Below are 22,702 nucleotides of genomic sequence, written 5' to 3' on the forward strand. Positions count from 1 at the left end.
TGATGTTGTGTATCTATAAACTGACTCAGATTGAAATTCTTCCGGATAGTAGGGTATCTTCACTATTACCAATTACCAAGCAATCTCCATCTAAACAAAAGTGTAATTAATTGCTTTATGAATCGAATTTAAAATAAAATTTGAAACAAAATCCAACAAGAAATGTTACTGCGAGAACTATTGCATTGCAGAAACAAAATTAACATTTTGACACAGTCACCAGTTCAATAAAACATTGGAGACAGCAGTTATTAACATGGTTTGCTGTTTGCACTGGATACTGCAATGAAGAAACAAGTGTAAAATAGAATCCAATAGTCCCAGTGTGAAATAGGTCCAATCCCAATTCTGTCAGCTTCCCGTAAAAGCACCTTAAGTTAAATTACCCATCATTTTTGGTTCATCATAGGAGCCACGACGAAGAGCAGAATTCAGCAAATTGAACTGTTTTCCACTATTGCCATGGCACCAAAACATTTACAATCTAGATGCTCACAGGCAAAGAATAAGGACACACACACACTAAAGGTTCAGTAGCTTGGAGCTCAAGATTGCTGTTTTAACATTAGTAGGATCATCATTTCAGAATTAGGTCAAAGCTCAAGGGAATCCCTACCTGCAGCATCACAGTAATCCTCGCTTAACGGTAGCTTGTATTCATGTAGCATCTTTAACCTAGCAAACGTCCTTAAGCATTTCACAGTTGCAGGGAAGCAGGTGGGGATTATGGGTGATGATCAAACAGATACGTTTCAGGGGGCTCGCAAAAGAGATATAGTAAGATAAAGTTTGGGGAGAGAACATTTGAAAGCTCTCGTCACTGCCGGAGGCTAATGTTGGTCTCAACCAGTGAGAAGAGAGAAGATAATAAACAGGAGATGAGATTTGGTATCGTAGAGGGTGCGGACAGGCATTTAGAGCTTCTGGAAGAGGTTAAAACCAGAGAGGGCGAGGTCATGCAAGTTGAAAATGGCTTGTCAAATTGCGGTCAGGAAATTTGTTAGTTAAATGCATTTTTAAAGAACAAGAAACCACCCCTGTTAAGAGTGAGTTACTCATTCAAATAATCCTCAATCCTTATAGTTTGCATTTAAATAATGCATTTTTCTTAATGTCTACATTATAGAAAATAGGAGAGGCCATTCAGGCCTTCGGGTCTGTACGTGCAAGCACTTACAAAAATTATTGAAGCACTTACAAAATTTATTGTACAGAAACAGCCATTCCACATATTTGGATTAATCAGCCCTTTCCCCTACATTTATTTCTGGTTTAAATATTACATGGAAATCAGCACTTGTTCAAATTTACTGCTGATGAAAATGAAATTCATTCCTGATCAGATGACAGGACTTGGAGCCCATAGAGACACAAGTCAAAAAAAATCTCCATCAGCACGGGGGTCACGGCTGCTACTGAAACAATATTTCCAGAATATTGTACTATTCTCAAATAATAATTATAGGGAAGTTTAATAATGTGCTATGCAGAAGTCACTTCTTGGTTCTTAAAGTCCAATATCTAACAAAATCAAGTTCTTGCGACTAATATTGCAAGCAAATCACAAGATCATAGAACATTACAACAGTAACTTACAACTATAGTGTCTGTATCAGTGTACAAGTAGTGACAATCCAACCTGTAGGTTACAGCCCTTCCAAGTACCTTTTTTTTTAAATAAATGTTTTTGTCTTTATCACTGCCTCGGGTAGTGATATACAGCTAAAGTTCATATGTTTTTTGACAGCATTCCCAAGTGAAACCTGTGCACCTTCATCTTAATTTTGAAAATGGAGCTAAACATCTATGTTCAATTATATAGGGCCTTGGTGAGGCCACACCTGAAATACTGCGTGCAGTTTTGGTCTCCTTATCTGAGGAAGGATGTTCTTGCTCAGCGCAGCAAAGGTTTACCAAACTAATTCTTGGGATGGCAGAACTGACTTACGAGGAGAGATTCTGAGTCAGTTTACAGTGGGGCCGGTGGGGGGGGGGGGGGGGGGGGGGGAAGGAGAGAGAGAGAGAGAGAAAGAGAGCTGGGGGCACTGCCATTTACAATGGCAAGGGAGCAGTTCTGTAACCTGGGGATTCAGGTAACGCATGAGCAGATCACAATGCATAAGTGGAATTTGACAGGGTAGGTGGAGGAGGTTAAGGGGAATGCAGTACACCTGACATTGGCGGGAAGGGTGCAGGTGGTGAAGATGAGCATGCTGCCAAGATTCCTGTTTGTGTTTCAGTCCCTCCCGATTTTCCTCCCCAAGGCCTTTTTTCGGAAAGTACATGCTATAATCTCAAATGTGAGAGCAGGCAAGGTGCCTGTTGCAAAAGCAGAGGTGGGAAGAGGGGCTGGCTTTCCCAAATCTGTTGCATTACTATTGGGCAGCAAATGTGGAGAAGGCAAGACAGTGATGGGGGGGGGGGGGGGGGGGGGGGGGGGGGGGAAAGAGAACAGGGGCCAGGTGAGGGGAGGGATCTTGCAGGGGTATGAATCCGAGGGCTCTGGTGATGGGCCCACCGCCATTCGCCCCATGGAGGTACACAAGGAGTCCGGTGATGGAGTCGTAGTTGGGAGGGAAGGGAGATTGGATGGGGGGGGGGGGGGTCTTTTGTGCAACGTAAAGTGCAGAGTGTATGCAACATCCTCCTGCACAAGGATGAGGTTTTTTTTTTAAAGTTATGTTATTCAAAATTTAACATTAACATTTAAAGCACACAACAGCTTTAAGTAAAACCAACCTCAATCCCCAACCCGCACGCCCCCCTCCCAATACCCTAACCCGCGCCCCAACAGCTGACAGTAACCAGGTCCTTGAAAATGTAGTTTAAACAAACCGCATCACTTATGGAACGCCTCACTTGCCCCTTTCTCACACAAGTATGAGTCTTATACAACGCAAGGTGCTGCAGAGGGTCCACATGACTCGGGCGGAGGTGTGGGAGGGGGCCTGCAAACCATGCCCATATGTTCTGGGGGTGTGAGGTGTTAGGAGAATATTTTGGAGGCAGGAGATCATTTTGGAGGCAGTGTTCAGGAACTCATCGAGGATTGTAGGGGTTGAGATGAAGCCGGACCTATGGCGGTGATCTTTGGGGTGTCGGAGCTGTTGGAGGGGAAGGTGGCCGATGTTGTGGCCTTCGCCTCTCTTGATTGCCCAGCAAAGAGACTCTTTTGAATTGGAGGTCAGTTATGCATGGCTGGGGGATTTGTAAGAGTTTCTCAGGTTGAAGAAAATCAAATTTGTCCTAAGGGGGTCGGAGGAGGGCTTTGAGGTACAGTAGAGGCCGTTCTTGGCTATATTTGAGGAGCTGGATGTGTTGCTAGGTTGAATAGGTTTGGAATAAAATATCTTTTTTTTTTTAAAGTTTGTCGTTTTGGATTGTATTCTCTGGCTAAAATATTCTAACAGGACTAGACAGGGTAGATGCAGGAAGGATGTCCCTGATGGTGGGTGTGTCCAGAACCAGGGGTCACAGTCTGAGGATATGGGGTAGACTATTTAGGACAGAGATGAGGAGAAATGTCTTCATCCAGAGAAAAAGTGATTGGCCTGTGGAATTCATTACCCAGGAAGTCGTTGAGGCCAAAACATTGTATGTTTCATGAAGCAGTTAGATAGAGCACAGGGCTAAGGGAATCTGAATACGGGGGGGGAAAAGCAGGATTAGGCTATGGAGTTGGATGATCAGTCATATTCATAATGAATGTCAGAACAGGCTTGAAGGGTCGAATGGCCTCCTCCTGCTGCTATTTTCTATGTTGCTATGTTTCAGGGGCCTAGAGTTTGATTAAAATGTAAAATTTAATGCTTTCATTTTCACATGTCTCAAAGCCAATTCCGAAGTGCGCAATAACCAGAAATATGAATCATGACATCAGATGACAGACCAATCTGCACAGCCTCATCTCTCAAAATTAGGTTTCAGGCTAGAACCACAGTAAATTTGCATTACACCCCATCCAAAAGAGGAAACGTTGAAATAAGTTGGTACACAGCTACATTGGGAAGCAAGTGCCTTCGACGTAAACATTTTAGGCCTTTCTGCAACAACTTGAAATCAGTTTCACCATTTGTTTTGTTCAGAGCAGCCAACACAGCTGGTTACACAATCAACCAAAGCAAGTCTCAATGTTTTTAATAATGGATACACTGAAAGTAAATCCAAACATCAGAGATGCATTTTTTAAAATAAATAATCCACAGTACAGCCACAGGCCATTCAGCACAACTGGTCTGTGCTTCGTAAAGCTCAGGCGTTTTTTTGAAAATACATTTAGAGTACCCAATAATTACTTTTTTTCCCTCCAATTTAGGGGCAATTTAGCATGGTCGATACACCTACCCTGCACATCTTTGGGTTGTGGGGGCAAAACCCACACAGAGAGAGGCTAGTTTAGCACAGTGGGCTAAACAGCGGGTTTGTAAAGCAGAACAATGCCAGCAGCGCGGGTTCAATTTCCATACCGGCCTCCCCAAACAGGCGCCAGAATGTGGCGACTAGAGGCTTTTCACAGCAACTTCATTGAAGCCTACTTGTGACAATAAGCAATTATTATTATTAATGTGCAAACTCCACACGGGCAGTGACTCAGAACCAGGATCGAACCCAGGTCCTCGGTGCCGTCAGGCAACAGTGCTAACCACTGCATCACCATGCCACCTGGGCGTTTGTTTTTAACAAAGGGGGGGGGGGAAAGACACAAGGCATCAAAGTAAAAATCAGCAACTAGACCAACCCCATCCCCTTGGAGGGGGAGGGGAGAGAGAGAATCCAGGTATATCTGCATAAATACATCAATGTCACTTGGTGGTGGGAGGGGGAAGGAGATAGAAAAACACAACAGGGTCGTGCAGGAATCGGCCATTCGGCCCCTCAAGCCCATTCAAGGGGGGGGGGGGCAATTTCTGCTCTTACAACAATCCGGTTGCTCTCTTCAGCCCGGAGCCGGACTCCAGCCTGTGTCCAGGGGGAGGGGATGGAGAACAACCCCAGTGGTCAGTGAGGGAGGACAGTGGGTCAGGCCGGCGGGAATTGGGGGTGTTTTATCCGGGGGGGTGCCGCTGCCGTACCTGTCCAAACACCTGCAGCCGCTCCTGCCGCTCGGCGCTCCTGCGCCAGCGGCGGTGATGGCTGTGCTGCGGGGCCATCTGCCGCCCGCCCGAGCCGCCCGCAGCCACCGTGGAGAAGCCCCGCTCCTGAGGGTCGCCCGCCGCTCCCCCGACAAAGTGCAGCGTCTGTGAGGCAAAGTAGGGCCGCCTCGCCGCGCCGGTGGCCAGGAGAAGCTGCAGCAGGGCGAAAGCCCAGCGGGCTCTAGCTGCGCCACCCGCCATCTTAGCGCCGGTTTGTGTTCACTGGTGTGGGGGTTTTGTTTTCTTGACGGCGGATTTATTTCTCTGGCCCTGTCCCCGCCCCTTTAAGGGCCTGACGGGGGCGGGGCCTTGGGGGGGGCGGAGCCGGGCGTTCAGCTCGGGCTGGAAACTACCGGTGCGCTTGTGCGGGCTGATTGGGGGGGGGGGAGGAGGAACAGACACCTGTCAATCAACCAGTCGTCTGTCAGTCAATCAGTCATCCACCAACAGTGCCCTTCCTCCAGCAACGGTCAGCGGCGCGAGGGAGTGCGGGGGCGTGTCGGTAAGTTAGCCAATCAGCGGGGAGGGGTGGCCGGGGAGAAGGCGCGGGATCAGCTGTCAATCAGCCGGGCGGCCGTTTGGCACCAACGGCCGGAGATGGCGCGAGGCGGGGAGTGGGCGGTAAAAGGGCGGGGCATTGTCCGCCCCTCAGCCAGTCAGCGTGGAGGGTTCCCGGGGAGGGCGGGGTTCTGGCTGTCAATCAGTGGACCAGCTCTCCGAGACCCCAAGGTTTGGGTGTCAATCATCCCGCCGCGCAGGCGTCGTCAGCCTCCCTCCCTCACCCGCGCAGGCGTAGTCCGTCCCCCCTCACCTGCGGCAGCGTCGTCCGCGTCCCCATTCACTTGCGCCATCGTCCCAAGGAGCAACTCAACGTGCCGTACGGCTCCAGCTTTCTCCCTACTTTTTTCCATTGCCACTAATTTATCTCGCTACTCGGCTCTTTGGTTACCAGTTGGAAGCTGACGGCGCAGGAATGGGCCCCTCGAGCCCATTCTGGAACCTACCTCTTCCATTCACCTGATGAAGGAGCTGTGCTTCGAAAGCTAGTGATTCAAAAGAAACCTGTTGGACTTTAACCTGGTGTTGTAAGACTTCTTACTGTGCTCACCCCAGTCCAACGGCGGCATATCATCACCATTCAATCGGACGGGTCATCTTTCACCTCACTCCACAGCCCTGCATTGCTTTGCTTAACAAAGAAATAATCCGTGTCACCTTTAAAATTAACAATTGATCCAGAATCAATTGCCAATTGTGAAAGAGACTTTCAAATTCTACCACCCTCTGTATTTGGAAGTGTTTTCCTATGTCGCTCCTGAAAGATTTGGAGGCCCATGAGCCGGAGCTCGTAGAATCACCCCTTAAAAGCCGGCCCGAATCGGGATTGGCATGATCGGTCGTCCCGGTTGGGACCTATGTGCTCTCTGTCGCGTCGCAGTCTTCTCTTTTGGTTATGAATAAACCTCCATTTTTTAAAATAATCTTTATTGTCACAAGTAGGCTTACATTAACACTGCAATGAAGTTACTGTGAAAAGCCCCTAGTCGCCACATCCCGGTGCCTGTTCGGGTACACAGGGGGAGAATTCAGAATGCCCAAATTAGCTAACAGCGTGTCTTTCGGGATTTCTGGGAGAAAACCGGAGCACCCAGAGGAAACCCACACCGACACGGGGAGAACATGCAGACTCTGCACAGACACTGGCCCAAGCCGGGAATTGAACCTGGGACCCGGGAACTGTGCAGCATCAGTGCTAATCACTGTGCTACCATGTCACCTTCCCCAACCTCTTGAGCTTTTATACTACCCCAGAGGGATAGAATACATTTAAGGCTGGAATAGACAGATTTGTGGTCTCTCAGGGAATTAAATGGCACAAGGAGAATTCTGGAAAATTGAGTGAAGCCCAAGATCAACTATGATCGTATTGAATGGCAGAGCAGGCTCGATGGACTCTGTGGTTTACTCCAACTCCTATTTATATTCTTATTCCTCACTTTAATGAAATGCAACAGTTGCCAAGAAATATGCGAACAGGCTCTTCTATAAATTGAGGTCGAGAAGGAAGGATGGAAGAAACACATGGCACTTACATATGGTGTTCAAACTGTTTAAATCAGAAGCTGCCTAAATTTGAATGATTTGATAGAAAAATCTGGAGATAACATTGTTAGTTTCCTTTATTTTAAAATGGTTTTATTGGTTTTACAATTATCTACAATGAAAATTGTTATGTACAACACACAATAATAAAAATAAAGAAAAACGGGAATCTACAAAGTCTGTAGGTTTCCTGGTAAGCCAGACAACCCACAAGTCTGATCTTATTTGTAAGGTGAGTTGCCTTGAGGAGCAAGGAGCCTAGTTTCAATTAATTCAGGCAAGTTGGGCAAGACACGATGGATAAATTGCCTGCTCCTATCCAAAATAGAACCGTGGGATATTTTGGAATATATATCCACCCAAACAGGCAGATGAGTACTAGGTTCAAAATCTCATCCAAAAGACAGATCCTCCAACAGTGCAACGCTGCATCAGTACTTCACAGGATTGTAGAGAGGGCCCTGAACCGAGAACCTTGTGATTCAAAGGGTAATGTGCTACCAACTAAGCAACAACTGACATCACTAATATTAATGCTGAATTGACTGGTATATGCTCATTTCTTGTATCCGAACCCAAAGGTATAACTGTTTTATCTAATCCTTGGATCAGGGCTCGCGGGGGTGTGCCACTGGTTGGAGCACTGGGCCCCTTGATATGGGTCGAAATAAAGGCCTTGTTTGAAACTCCCAAGAATTTCCGTCTGGTTTTCTCAAGAGTGAAAAAGTGAATATAGCTAAATAGCTGTACTTTTCTCTCTAACAAATGGTGACGAGGATGGGATCCGCTCTGGCCAGGCGCAAGGATCTCAGTTTGGTGAGTATTATCTTGATTATGCTCCTGACTGGGTGCTGGCGCATAGTGTTCTAGAGGGCGGGAGGGAATGGATTAGAATATCGTGAAAACCGTCCTGAGGGAGTGCGAGGAAATTAAGTACAGTGGTGACGTTTCCTGTGACACACTGCCAATATAAAGAGGACAGCAACTATTTTAGTTTGCCCTTAACTTGAAGGGTATTGTGGGTGACATGGTGGCGCTGTGGTTAGCACTACTGCCCCACGCCACCGAGGACCCAAGTTCGAATCCCGGCCTTGGGTCACTCTCTGTGTGGAGTTTGCACATTCTCCCCGTGTCTGCGTGGGTCTCTTCCCCACAAACCCAAAGATGTGCAGAGTAGGTAGATTGGCCACGCTAAACTGCCCCTAATTGGGGAAAAAAATGAATTGGGTACTATAAGTTTATTTTTAAAAACTTGAAGGGTATTGTAAGACCAATAAGATCATAATTTTCAGCAGTCTACCTTTATGCCAACTTTAAGGGACTGAAGACCTGCTGTCAAAGATGTCTTGTGGTGGAGAGAACCATGGAAAGTTGCCAAATTGAATGTGATAAATCAAATAATTTCTGGGCTGACAGCAAAACAAATTGACCATGAAAGCTTACAGATTATCACTGACCCGCAATTCTTCAGTGGAGAGGCAACCTGTGATCACTGCGCGTGATTCCAGTCCCACCTAGTCCCTGCCTTAACATCCCTACTGTAACTAGAAATAGGCAATACACGTTGCCCTGCCAGTATCACCACAGCCCATGAATAATAAAAAATATTGCTGCACTGCACTGTGTTGATACAAGTACACTGAATTACTTATGATGTATCACAGCTGGAGGAGCTATTTTTAATGAAGAAACCCCGCAGGAATTTCAAGGACCACAGTGCAGGATGCCACCAAAGTTGAACAGGGTAAGAGAGAGAGATGAGATAAATCAACTAATCTCTTTGTATAGACGATTAAGAACCTTGCTGATGTTATCTGCGAGAGTATGTCAAAACCCCGAAGGATAACTTGAACATTAGTTCTTGCTGGTGTATATATGTTTAGAACAATGTACAACCCAGTGAGAAACTAGACTAGTCATAGTGTAAACAATTAAGGAATATTTATTGAAGTAAAAGAAAAACAAAAGACTGACATGAGACTTAAGTATATTAAGAACTGAACACACCATTTTATCTGGTTACCTCTTGTTCCCAAAATATCCCATGTTCCTTGAACTCATTGAGACACCCCTCTTCCCAAGCAACATTCAAGTTTAGTAACTCAATAGATCAAATGCAGCTGGCCAATCATTACCCACAATATTGTTCAGGTGACCAAGTCTGGAAATCTCTTCCTGGGTCAGCAAAGGCGCAAAACTGCTTCTTATAGAGAAAACTATCTGCAATCTGCCGTGGTTTTTAAATATTAAATAAAACAGTCCTCCGTGGCTTGGATCTTTGGTGGAACTGGTCTGTCTGACTGTTGGATGGAGAACTAGCCTCCTTCCCCAATGAGGGTGCTAGTGTTCAGTCCCTTTAATATCCCACCCTATGGATTTGGCTGTCTACTTCTCTCAAATTCTTTGCCTTTGGATGCTATAATTTTTAAAGCCTCGCTGATACACAATGTTTCCAATATGGCCATTCGCAGCTCAATGCCTCTAGACACCTGCTAATCTTGTTACTGGGCAAATTACATCTTACTATTCCTCTTGACTCCTGCTAATCTGGTTACTTGTCTGTTATTTTGTTTTCATCTCAAGTTCATTGTTACACTCGTTAATTTCCTAAATTCCTAATGAAATTTGCTTTTGATTTGATTTGACTTATTGATGATTAATTGATTAGATATAAAATCAAAGCCCTGTCTGCCTTATCTGGCAGTGCAGGTGGATGTTAAGGATCACATGGTTTGGTTATCATTCTTCCCTCAGCAACACCATGAAAATCAAGTTGATTGGTCATTCATCTCTGCTATTTGCAGGATCTTGCTGCATTCAAAGGGCTGTCACTTTTAAGAACATAGTTGACCTGTAATTCCATTTACCTACCTTTTCTCCCTACCCCTTGATATGCTTATCTAACAAAAATCTACCAATTTAATTTGTGAAATTATCAATTGGCCCAGCACACAGCCTCTTGCTGAAATTACAGATTTCCATTATCCAACATCGCCAATATAACAGTCGGTGGACTTCAAAGTAATTCATTATAAATGAAGCAATTTGAGACGCTAAGAGAATTATATGGCACCATAAAATGCAAAGTCTTCATTTCTTGGTGGTGTCACAATTGCATTGTTAAATTTATTTATAATTAATCTTGTTCGGTATCTTCATAGATTTTTTAAAAATAATACCGGATAATATTGTTTTCAAAATCATTGGGGAAAGAAGGAAATAATACAAAACAGTATTTTGTTCAATGTTGTGGAAATTTATAATTACAAGCTAATTCCCATGTTGATGATTTATTTTCAACAGGAACGCTGAGAGCATCTGCTCCTGAAGATTGTGGTGTTTGGGGCTTAGGAGTAACAGGTGCAGTTCTTGTCCCACGTCAGCCAATTCAAACTGAGAACAGCTTCTTTCCTCTGCTGGGTTGCTGTGATATCTGTCTACTTCTATATTTAATTGGTGAGCAACAGTTCTAAATTTAGCCCGGCTTTATTTTATTTGTTCATAAATATGAATAAATACAATTTGAATCCAAATCTGTATCAAAAGGTTACAATGATTGTTCAGTTGATAAAGATGGCATGAGCCAGCATGTCTCAGGATTTACTGCTGCACGATTAACTGACCTCACTGGAGCTGGTGATTGGATTGGTACAATTGACCTCTGCTGCCTGAGCCAGGGCAAATCAGCAGGTATTCCAACTGCTGATTAGTGTCCAGTGGCTCTCGGTGGAAAGCGCATATATCTGGATGTCAGGTGTAGGAGTGTTGTATGCTGCCCTGTTGATTCAAGTGAACAATAGGCACTTGGTAAAATAATTGAAAACTCTCAGTACCCATGGGCTGTACCCCAGAATGAGTCAGTACCTTCAACAAAAGGAAGGAAAGAATTGGAATGTGTTTTTTTTATTTATTCGTTCGTGGGATGTGAATGTTGCTGGCTAGACTAGCATTTACTGCCCATCCCTAATTGCCCTTGAGACTGTTACAACTGCTGGCAAAAGGCTGCAAATGTTGTGTTCCTTTCAAATATTCAGCTGGTTTTATTAAAGAAAACAGATGATTTACCAATGAACAAACAATTGCGCCTGGATTATTTACTGAAATACTGCTTTGTTCATCATGAAGCTACTGGCTGTGTAGCAAAAACATTGATGTTTGCGTGTTTTCTATGTTTGTAATTGCCTAATCAAGCTGTATCTTGCACATTTCCTGCCGGCACACAAAAATTTTAACACTATTCTGTTTCATCAAATAAAATTCTGTGCCCGGTTTCTCGATCCCCACAAAGGATCTCTTAGCTATTATTTCCTGAAGTAGTGATGATTTTAAAAAATCTGTACTCGATGTATAGTTAATAATGACAAAGCCACAATTCTTGCCCACTTGTAGTTGCTCTGAGAACTCAATTAATTTCAAAATCTGCATCAGAGGGTGTAACAATCAACCACATAATGTGGTATAAAGTCACATACAAAACATTAGGGAAGTAGGTGAATTTTTGATAGCTTTTGTTGTTGCTTTTTGCTGCTAGCCCACAAATGACCAGGTTTGCTAAATTTAACTTCACAACTTGCCATGGTGCGATTTGAGCACATGTTGGCTGGGTTGATAGCCCAGTGATATAACTATCACATGCCATAGACAAATAAATCTTGACTTCATAAAAGCAAAGTACACATGAGGTGAACTTTTCCCTTGTGCAAGAGTGAATCAGTTGCACATTTTAGCCAATTTTCTTTTTTATTAACTTCAGGGCTATTGATTTGCTCTTGCCCATTTTGCATTATTGCCCAAGAACCAATATCTCAATTTTCCCACGCAAAACACCTAAATTGTGATTTAGGAGGAGGTGAATAACAGGCTAAATCTTTCAAAAAGGGAAGAAATATTGGAGGCCCCAAAATTTTGCTCAACCTTCTACAGGCTAGGAATTTATCAGTTCTTCAGCTTGTCCAGGGAATAGTTCTTGGGAGACAGAAAAAAGTCTCTGAATATAAATTTCAAGAGTTTGATTCCACAGCTCTTGCACATAATTTGCACAGAATTTTCCGCCCTGGAGACTAAGTGCAGTGCCAGGCGGGATTAGCGGCAAGTTTTCCACTGATGTGCACTTGGGAAATCGGGCCCGAGCTTACACTTGGAAACTCTTATTCATCAACCAGTTGATCTCCAAATCACATGGCAGGGCAATGATTCATCCGACCAGCCGTAACTTAATGGGGTCGAAGGTGCTGGTGCCATTTATAAACACTAACTGAACATGCACATTATTCTCTGCAGCCCACCAGTGTGGATGAGAGGGCTCCAAGGAAAAATAAGGCAGCGTCAAGTTTCAACGATTAATCCCTTGTGGTCCAGGTTTATCATGTGCAGCACTAGGATGTCCTTTACCAGAAAGATAGTTCCAGGAGGTCCACCAACCTCACCTCACTGACTTCCCATGCAAGAAACGTCATCCATTGCAGGAAGGGGTTAATAATCTCACTCCAAATGCACACACTCATTTTATTACATTTTTCCAATTAAGAGGCAATTTAGCATGGCCTACCATGCACATCTTTGGGTTGTGGGGGTGAGACCCATGCAGACACTGGGAGTGAATGCATCCACTCATAATGGCATTATGAACTCAGAGCTTCACTCAGCTCATCTTACAAAATATTAGCAGAGGAGATACCAGCATTGAAAGCATATTCACCAGCATCTCATCTATCACCTTGCACAAAGAACATCCTCAGCCCTCACTAGGGCGGGCTCAGCACACACAAAAGGCATGCATGCTTCCCAGCCGCTTCCCAAATCATCTCATCACATTTCATCCCGTTGCCTTCATGCAGGCCGTTTTCCCACAAGAGGGATAGATCCTTGATGGTAGACATCCAGGGTTTCTCCATGTTTGAGGATGCTGTGGCGACGCGTCAGTGAGGTGTTTCCCAGAATATGACCCCAAGAACTATAACCTCCCCCAGCAAGGAATCAGTTCATCCTGCCACTCAGGTGGCTCCATGAGTCTTCAGTCAATCCCAATCCCCTCTGTCTGTGACCCCATCACCTCCAGCTGCACAGGCTGACAAGGATGTACTGCGTACTGCCTCGCAAAAGGAGACTCAAAGCAAAGCAAGCCAAAACGCTCATAGTCACATGTGATGCCTCGCCATACAGCATTGGAGCCGTTTCTTCCCATCGCATGGATGATGGCGGAAAGTGGACAACCGCGTTTGCCTCCAGGATGTTGGCCGCGGCACAGAGCACAGATCGAGAAAGAGGGGTTGGCAGTCATATTTGCCGGAAAAAAAGTTTCACCAGAATGTGTATGGCTGTTGGTTCAGGATCCTTACAGGCCATAAGCCGCTATTGGGACTTTATAAAGAGGAAAAAACAATCCAGCCTGTCGCCTCCACCAGAATACAGATTTGGGTCCTTCTACTGGCGGCATATAAGTACTCGTTCGAGCATCGGCGAGAGGTATACAAATCGCAAAAGCGGATGCGTTAAGCAGACTGCCATTGCCGATGCACCCTCTGTCTCCTCCTCGATCCAATGAAGTAGTAACCACGTTAAACTTTATGGATACGCTGCCGGTTACAGCGACCCAGATACTGGAATGGATGCAAACGGATCCCACACTGTCCAAAGTCTGCCACGTAGTTCTCTACAGGGGCCAGCATCGGAAGTTACCCGAGGAGCTACGGGCATTTTCAATCAAAATGTCCAGGGCGAGTGTTGAAGACAGCCTCCTGCTGTGGGGAAAGCATGCCATCCTTCCGAGCAAGGGCCAGGACTCTATCCTGTGGGACTTGCGTAACAGACATCCAGAGGTGTTGAAAATGCAGATGCCACTCGCAGCTATGTCTGGTGGCCGGGCCTGGGCGCAGAGATAGGGAAGGTGACCCAACAATGCAGCACTTGTGAGGAGCAGCAGAAACTTCCACCCATCGCACATCACTTCAACCTAGGGAGTGGCCGGGGCGGCATTGGGTGCAGCTCCATGCCGACTTTGCCGGTCCTTTCCTCGGATCTATATTCTTGATTATAGTGGACGCCCATTCAAAATGGCTTTAATTCCACAGAATGACGCCGACTACCTCAAGAGCGACCATTGAAAAATTCAGCACACACAGTATCACAGAGTTGTTGTTACTGACAATGGAATGCCCTTTACTGGAGAGGAATTCACAGGATTTATGATGGCAAACAGGTACAGCATATCCGTATGGCCCCCTATTACCCGGCTTCAAACGGGCTAGCGGAAAGGGCGGTCCAAAGATTTAAATTGGGGCTGAAAACGTAAACTTCAGGGTCAATGGACACTCAACTGGCCAGATTCCAGTTCTGTTACTGGACCACTACACATGCCACAAATGCGTAGCACCTGCAGAATTGTTGATAGGCCGGCGACGATGGACCCATCTCAGTCTTACGGATAGGGATTCCAACATAGAGACCCAGGCATCAAAAATTTCCGACGAGGAATAATCTGTTCAGCAGCCTCCAACAGTTCCTCAACCGCGGCATTTAGTGCAGAAATGATGTTCACCGTCCAGGTATACGCCACCTGGTCTGGCCCAGCAGAGCGAAGAGGTGCAGACATCCTCCTGCTCCACCATCATCGGAAGAGTCCTTCGACTTTGAGGAGGAGAGATGTTATAACTCACACGCGACTTACAGCGTAGAAGCGATTAGCCTCCCCATGAGCCTTGTTGAGTACGAGCTCCCCCGCATTGGACTCTATTAACCTGTAATATAACCTGGTCGGCCAGGTTTGGAACCAACACCTCAGACCCGGCTCAGTTCTGAAGAGTATTGTACATAATATTATTTTGTAGTAAGTCTAATTTCTGTTGTCCATTCACCTCGGACTCATCTGTGGTCACTAAGAAATAGCAAGAGTGGGGCAGGGGAAAAGGTTGACAGTTCACAGAGCGACCCTCCTATGATACAACTAGCAAATACGGTAATATTGGAACAGTTATATATTAAATTTGCATACTTAGAAGAAGAGCAATGAAAAGATCTCATGAAGCTACTGCGAAAGCATACGAAGATTCGCAGGGACACACCGGGGTACACTACATTAACTGATGTGATTTAGACGTAGGTGACTCCAAGCTGATAAAACAGGATCCATATCCTAAATAAAAACAGGATCCATAACGACTGAACCCACAGAAACAAGCTCAGATAGAAGCGGAAATCCAATACATGTTGGTGAAGCATTTAATGGAGCCGAGTAAGAATAGTTTGAGTTCGCCGGTTGTGTTAGTGCCTGAGCCGGATGGGACAACCCGTTTCTGTATATCTGTGGGCGGCACGGTAGCACAGTGGTTAGCACTCTTGCTTCACAGCGCCAGGGTCCTAGGTTCGATTTGCGGCTTGGGTCACTGTCTGGGTGGAGTCTGCGTGTTCTCCCCATGTCTGGATTGGCTTCCTCCGGGTGCTCCGGTTCCCTCCTACAAGTCCCGAAAGACGTGCTGTTAGGTGAATTAAACATTCTGAATTCTCCCTCTGTGTACCCAAACAGGCGCCAGAATGTGGCGACTGGGGTTCAGGTTGGCGCAACATTGAGGGCCGAAGGACCTGTACTGTGCTGTAATGTTCTATGTTCTATGTTCACAGCAACTTAATTGCAGTGTTAATGTAAGCCTACTCATGACAATAAAGATTATCATTATAATCCGCTGGAAGGCTAGTGGCATCATCAAAATGGATTTGTATCTGATTCGCAGGTTGGAGCACTGTATTGATAAGATGGGTAGTGCCTCATGCCTTTCAAAAATTGATTTGTTAAAGGAGTATTGGCCGGTTCCTTTAACGCCCAGTGCGAGAGAGGTATCTGCCTTTGTGACTTCAATGGGATTGTATCAATGTAAAGTGATACCATTCTGATTTTAAAACTCATCAGCTATATTTCAAAAACTCATACAGCATGTATGGGCTTGGGTGCCCAACTGCGTGGCCCATTTGGAAATGTGGTAGTTTACAGTGACATATTGAAGGAGCATGTAGAACAGTTGGGGGAGTTATTTGAACAACTGACGTTGGCCAAAAGAGAGTTCGCCAAAGCAAAAGTGACCTAACTAGGGCATGTTGTGTGATAGGGATCAATGATAGCCAGAGCAAGCAAGGTAAAAGCATTACTGGATTTCCCAGTTCCCAAAACAAAATGGGAGATTCTGAAGTTCTCAGGCATGTGCACATTCTCCAGAAAATTTGTACCTAACTTCAATACCATAGCAGTACCTTTGATTAATATATTGAAGAAGAAAGCAAAATGGTGTGGACAGCAGAATTCCAAACAGCTTATGAAAATTTGAGGACCATATTGGTGAACAAACCAGTGTTGGCTGCACCTGATTTTTCCAAATCCTTTAAAATGGCCACGGATGCCAGCGACCTGGGGGTGGGGACAGTATTACTGCAAGGTGATGAGTCAGGAATAGAGAGGCCAGTGGGATATTTTTCGAAGGAAATAAGTCTGTGCCAAAGAAAGTGCTCCACCATTGAGAAGGAACCTTCTCATTGCTACTAGCCCTTCAGTATTTTAAAGTTTATGTCCGGCATAATAATAAGCAAAGCCTAGTCTATACTGACCGTAATCCACTTGCATTTGTAGAAAACTTTAAAACTCAAAACGCAAGATTGTTCCATTGGAGTTTATTGTTGCAACCTTTTTAATGTAAAAATTGTGCACCTTCCTGGAAAGGACAATATTATTGTGGATGCACTGTCATGAGTTTAAGTGTTGATAAGTGGCAGTTATAGAATTGGGGAAACCTAGGTAGTAGGAAAGGAAGGATAAATGGATGTGTGTTTTGTGTCACATGCACTGTGATGAAGAGTCCTTGCAATGATGTGTCATCCCTCTATGGGGGTATTTAAAAGTCCATCCTGTTTAATTCCTTTGTTCCCATTTCTTTTATGTTCTTATTTTTGGTCCGTGGATCAGGATGTGCTAAAAAGCATAAGAGTGCTTGCTTGGACATTGTGCTCTCAGGTCTTGTTTTGGAAATAAGTCAGACTCCTCGACACCAGGTGAATATTAGGAACCGGTTGTGGAGGAAGTTGGTTTGATTGGTTAACTGACAACCAGTGGGTTGGCCGGCACAGTGTTCTGCCTGACAACGATCAGTGATTGGTTTCTGTGTGATGCTTTCTGAGAGAACTGGACAGAAGTGATTAGACCTGGGAAGGAAAAGGAACGCACTCTCTCTCTTTTACTTGCTGATGTGAAAGAACTGCTCTATTGTTCTAAAACCAGTGAGCGCCTGGCACATTTTTGCTGTGAACTTGAAATAATCCTCAGACTGCAGAGAAAGTAGACAGCCTTGTAGCCATGTAAAATGGCCGCGTTCCGATTAATCTGGCCAAAACCCAGTTTAAAAAGGCTAATCCGAAAGACTGCTGGGAAAAGCAGCCAAGAAGACACAAGCAGGCAGCTGCAGACAGTTTTGCATATTCGGCTCTGGGAAGGTAGCCCAGATCGATACTCAGGGCTATCAACAGCCCATCAACCCAGGTATTCGCAGTTGCATTCAGGACTGTTTGCAGCCAATCTATTCAGACATCCACAGTTAAATCGGCTATCCCCGGGAACAATTGCAACATATTAGCAATTGAATACCGGGCCAGACCTGTCGGCGCCTGCAGTGGCCGAAACAAAGACAGGTGAGCGACCACCCCCCTATCGAGGAATCGCCTCACCATTGGACACATCGACCCCAGAGATTGGGGACAGAATCCAATCACTTGGGACTCAGGGTCAAGGGTCGCCCCGGGAGGCGGGAAGCCCCTGGGCCCTATAAAAGTGAAGGTCCAAGTTCAGATCTCTCTCTCTCTCCTCTTCGCCTGCTCGAGACCTTCGCAAGACCAGCCACCGGCAACTGTAAGTTTGAATCCAACGATCGCTATCCGGTAGAGACACCTAGCCACCGACCTGTAGCAGCCTTTTGAATCCCGCGGGCCAGATTTGATTGGACAAGCCATTCGTTTCCCTGACCTGGTGGGCTCTTCCTAAAGTTAAGTATTGGCCAGTAGTGATAGGTGTTTTATATAAATAGTAGTATTAGGGTATTAATATTGCTTGTTGTTTATAATAAATGACCGTTGTTTTAATCCTTACTAAGCGGTGTGCTGTATTATTAATCATAACCTGAACTTGAACCACGTGGCGGTATCATAAAGATACCTGGCGACTCATGAGCAAAGGTGACGTAAACAGAGCAATAGACTAAGGTTAAAAGGAGCAACATAATTGGCGACATCCTGACGGGACCCGACTTAGAAGTGGAAAACCACTCCGGGAGAACCCCAACACTTTGAATTAGAATCCAATCGGAAACAAAAAAAAAAACCCACAAGTGTTCAAACGGTTCTGCTTAATAATTCACAATTCGGAAGTGTGTATATGCATGCGTAACTAACAGGGTTATAAGGCAAAACTGATAGATTTTTTGTTGCGTCAAAACTATCGGCAGTTGGTATTTCGGAAATTAGCGCAAGCTGTACCCACATCTACCACACCACCTTAGCCCCCTGTTCCAAATTCGAACGTAACGAGCAGATAAGAGAGAGCCATGCAGGCAATGCAAGCGATGCAGCGCCTCATGAACCCCGAAGATTTTGCTGTTGCACCAGTCAGCAGCGTAGGAGTGGGGCAGTGTCCCGTTTGGGAAGTGGAAATCCGCAAAATTCTGCAGGGCAAAGGATGGCCCGTGTGGAAGGATTTCTGCAATAACGACGACTCAGGTCCTGGAAGTATAGGGCATACTTGGTGAGAGAACCTGAGTGAGATCCACAGAAAGAGTTTAGCAAAAGCGCGCAAGCCGTTGGCAATTGTGTCCTGTCTGGCACAATTGCGAGGCACAGAGGAGGTCGTCAGGATGCTCCGCAAGGAAATAGAAGGCATACATCGGATGAGTAAAATCGATGTATGCGAAATTGAGAAAGAGAACCTGGAGTTAAAAGGGAAATTAGCAGCAAAGGACCAAGAGGTGGCTGACGCCAAACGGGGTCACCAATCTTGTCTGGCGCACTTGAGTAGTTTCCAGTCACAATATGAAAAGGCTTATCAGGACCTGCAGCGTGCAGTCCTGGTAAAGAAAGAAACAGAAAACCAGTTAGAGGCGCTCCAGAAACAATGCAGTGATCTCAAGGCAGCCTTGAGAGCGCTCCACGCCACAACCACGGAATAAAGGCAGAGTACTTTAGACCATGCAAAGTGCCGAAAGCAGATTGCAGACTTGAAAGCACTGCTTTCTGTCCAAAAGGGATTTCAAGAAACCTTTGGGGAAAGTTTAGAACAGGAAGACGGCCCTGATTGGGAAGAATTGCAGGAGACAGCGCAGAGATATGTTCAGGGAGCATGTGCGCAGGGAAAACCGCAAAGGAGGAAAGCACCCCCACACGACAGATAATACAGGCTCCCATGAACCCTGTAACAACCCACCGCACCGCCACAGCAGACGAGGCGGAAGTCTTATATTCCACCCCCCTCACAGTGACCCAATTACGGGACGCGTGTGCCAAAATCACACCGTTCCTCCCCGCTTCAGACCCACACCATTTCTTTGCCACCGTCAAACACCAGGCGACCATGTACGGCCTGGATGAGAAAGAGCAGGTAAAGCTCACGGTCCTCAGCTTAGACCCTTCGGTCGCAGCAGCCCTTCCCGACCCACATAATGTAGGAGGAGGCACCCTTGCAGAAATGCATACCGCGATCCTGGATGCGATCGGGTACAACCGGGGCGATCCCGTAGACGGTCTGAATAAATGCAGACAGAAAAAGTCTGAACACCCCACTGCGTTCGCAGGACGCTTGTGGACTCATTTTGAAGCCGTTTTCGGCAAAGTAGATCGTGCCCATTTGTCCCCAGACAATATGGCCAAGTGGACCCGCACCCTTATCTCCCATGCCACGGAAGCAGGACAGAATGCCTGTAGCAATTATGACCCCTCGGAGGAGGCTCATAATGAGAAGTGGGTGGTCAAGAGATTGTCCCGCGTTTGTGAACAAGCGGCTCACGGTAAATCAGCCACTAGAACACCCGAGGAAAACCAAGCCGCCGCAGACGTGCAGGCAGTAAGAACCACTCTCCACAACCCCGCCTGGGTAAATGAGGGAAAGAACAGCCCCCCAGCCAAACCGCAAGAGTGCTACAATTGCGGACACTTGGGACATTTTGCTAGAGAATGCAATGGCCCTAAAAACCCACAGAGTGCCCAACAGACCGGCGCTCTCGATAAGAAAAAGGCAGAGCCCGTAGCGACCGAGAACTGAGGTGTCCACATGATGATTTAAAGGAGACACTTGGTGAAAAGTGTTGTCCTTCCTGATGGAACCTGCAGAATGTTTTATGTTGTCTGTCTGTTTGTTAAATGTTGTTCGTCCTACAGGAGAATTTTCTCACCGCCCCACACCCATTCACCTGAACTTTTAGCTCTTTTCCAATTGGACAAGCCAGACGCTTGTTCAGCAGTACCAACTTGTCCACAGATACCTGGTCACCAGACCAGACGCCCATTCAGAGGAACTAGCTTTTCAGCTGATACGTGGTACCAGACCAGACGCCCGATCGTAGCTACTCTTCTGATATGATGGTAGAATCAGAACAGTAACCCCACCATGATGACTACATTTTTGTCCGTTCTTTGGTCGCTCAGGCAGTGGAGAAACGGCGTGAGGCCCGCCCTGCCTGGGGACCCCCCCCCCCCCCCGTTGGTCAAAAACGCTCGGGTAGGGAAGATACGGTATTGGTGGCCGTCCTACCTGGGGACTCCACCCAAATCGTACCCGTCGCGGCCCACACGCACCTCATTCGACCTTTTCTTTCAAAAACAGTTTATTTTATTTAGGCAACCTTTGGGTTGCTGCCACATGCTATTTACATCCTGGAACATTTGGATGATAAACTTAGCACTGGTCCACCATTGGGAAGTGTTCCGTGTCCAAACATTTGTTTTGAAAAAAAAATGGGGGGAGAGTCACATACTGTGACCAATTATAAGGGTTTAATTGGCCCCAAGAAGGACAGACACACTAACACACCAGATATTAAACCGAAGTATTAACACACACTACGCTTGTCTTACAGAACTCCAGAAGCTCCAAGTCCGGAGAAAACCAGCAAAAACAGGAAAAGGAAAGAAAGAAGACAGCCATGAGGACTCCTTTCTTCGTGCTCAACATGCTTGTTATGGACTTTTTGTTGCGTGGGAACGCGGACCCCATCACTCCAAACCCCTTTACTGTTAACACTGAACTGAATAATAAAACATGCACTGGCGGTTTTTCCTGTAAATAAAAAGAGAATATATGGAAATGTATGATCCTGAGCTTGACTGCCAAGCCAGGAAAGAATATATTAAATGTTGTAATTGTTATTGTATATTTAGAGAGATAAGATTGTATAATACTTGAAGAATTGTTTAGGTAAAATTAGAGGTTCCCAGTTTATTTTTTTCCAGACACATGCCCCTGCCTGACATAGCGCCCTCAAGAATTGTTTAGGTAAATTTTTGGTGCATAGCTAGGGTCAGAGTAGTGGCCATGTGGGAGGTGCCCCCCCCAGTCAGGAAACAAAGAGGACAAAATTTATGTGATCCTTCACGCTTCGCGTTAGGATCACAAGGCGGGAATGTAGCCATATAAAATGGCTGCGTTCCGATTAATCTGGCCAAAACCCAGTTTAAAACGGCTAACCCGAAAGACTGCTGGGAAAAGTAGCCAAGAAGACACAAGCAGGCAGCTGCAGTCAGTTTTGCATATTCGGCTCTGGGAAGGTAGCCCAGATCGATACTCAGGGCTATCAACAGCCCATCAACCCAGGTATTCGCAGTTGCATTCAGGACTGTTTGCAGCCAATCTATTCAGACATCCACAGTTAAATCGGCTATCCCCGGGAACAATTGCTACATATTAGCAATTGAATACCGGGCCAGACCTGTCGGCGCCTGCAGTGGCCGAAACAAAGACAGGTGAGCGACCACCCCCCGATCGAGGAATCGCCTCACCATTGGACACATCAACCCCAGAGATTGGGGACAGAATCCAATCACTTGGGACTCAGGGTCAAGGGCCGCCCCGGGAGGCGGGAAGCCCCTGGGCCCTATAAAAGTGAAGGTCCAAGTTCAGATCTCTCTCTCTCTCCTCTTCGCCTGCTCGAGACCTTCGCAAGACCAGCCACCGGCAACTGTAAGTTTGAATCCAACGATCGCTATCCGGTAGAGACACCTAACCACCGACCTGTAGCAGCCTTTTGAATCCCGCGGGCCAGATTTGATTGGACAAGCCATTCGTTTCCCTGACCTGGTGGGCTCTTCCTAAAGTTAAGTATTGGCCAGTAGTGATAGGTTTATTATATAAATAGTAGTATTAGGGTATTAATATTGCTTGTTGTATATAATAAATGACCGTTTTAATCCTTACTAAGCGGTGTGCTGTATTATTAATCATAACCTGAACTTGA

The 22,702-nt window shown here is 45.9% G+C and overlaps 1 protein-coding gene and 1 long non-coding RNA gene across 4 annotated transcripts in view; one reads left to right on the forward strand and one right to left on the reverse strand.

Annotated features, from left to right (window-relative positions):
• sorl1 (sortilin-related receptor, L(DLR class) A repeats containing) overlaps nucleotides 1-5,383 on the reverse strand; it is a 227,127-nt gene extending 221,744 nt beyond the window's left edge. The window contains exon 1 of the mRNA XM_072486394.1: nucleotides 5,073-5,383. Coding sequence (XP_072342495.1) covers nucleotides 5,073-5,333 — 261 coding nt within the window. The 5' untranslated portion in view covers nucleotides 5,334-5,383. The remainder of the gene's footprint in view (nucleotides 1-5,072) is intronic.
• Nucleotides 5,384-5,509: 126 nt separating this feature from the next.
• Nucleotides 5,510-22,619, forward strand: LOC140398127 (uncharacterized). Of its 3 annotated transcripts, none has more exons than XR_011937418.1 (4): nucleotides 5,510-5,634; nucleotides 7,848-8,051; nucleotides 8,900-8,979; nucleotides 10,539-11,415. It is a non-coding gene; the product is annotated as an uncharacterized lncRNA (long non-coding RNA). The 3 variants fall into 3 exon arrangements; XR_011937419.1 differs by lacking the exon at nucleotides 5,510-5,634 and adding an exon at nucleotides 21,329-22,619 and having other exon boundaries at nucleotides 5,951-8,051; nucleotides 10,539-10,691; XR_011937417.1 differs by lacking the exon at nucleotides 5,510-5,634 and having other exon boundaries at nucleotides 5,954-8,051; nucleotides 10,539-11,414.
• Nucleotides 22,620-22,702: the final 83 nt, after the last annotated feature.

This window comes from Scyliorhinus torazame, chromosome 21 (genome assembly GCF_047496885.1).
Source record: "Scyliorhinus torazame isolate Kashiwa2021f chromosome 21, sScyTor2.1, whole genome shotgun sequence".
Lineage (NCBI taxonomy): Eukaryota > Metazoa > Chordata > Chondrichthyes > Carcharhiniformes > Scyliorhinidae > Scyliorhinus > Scyliorhinus torazame.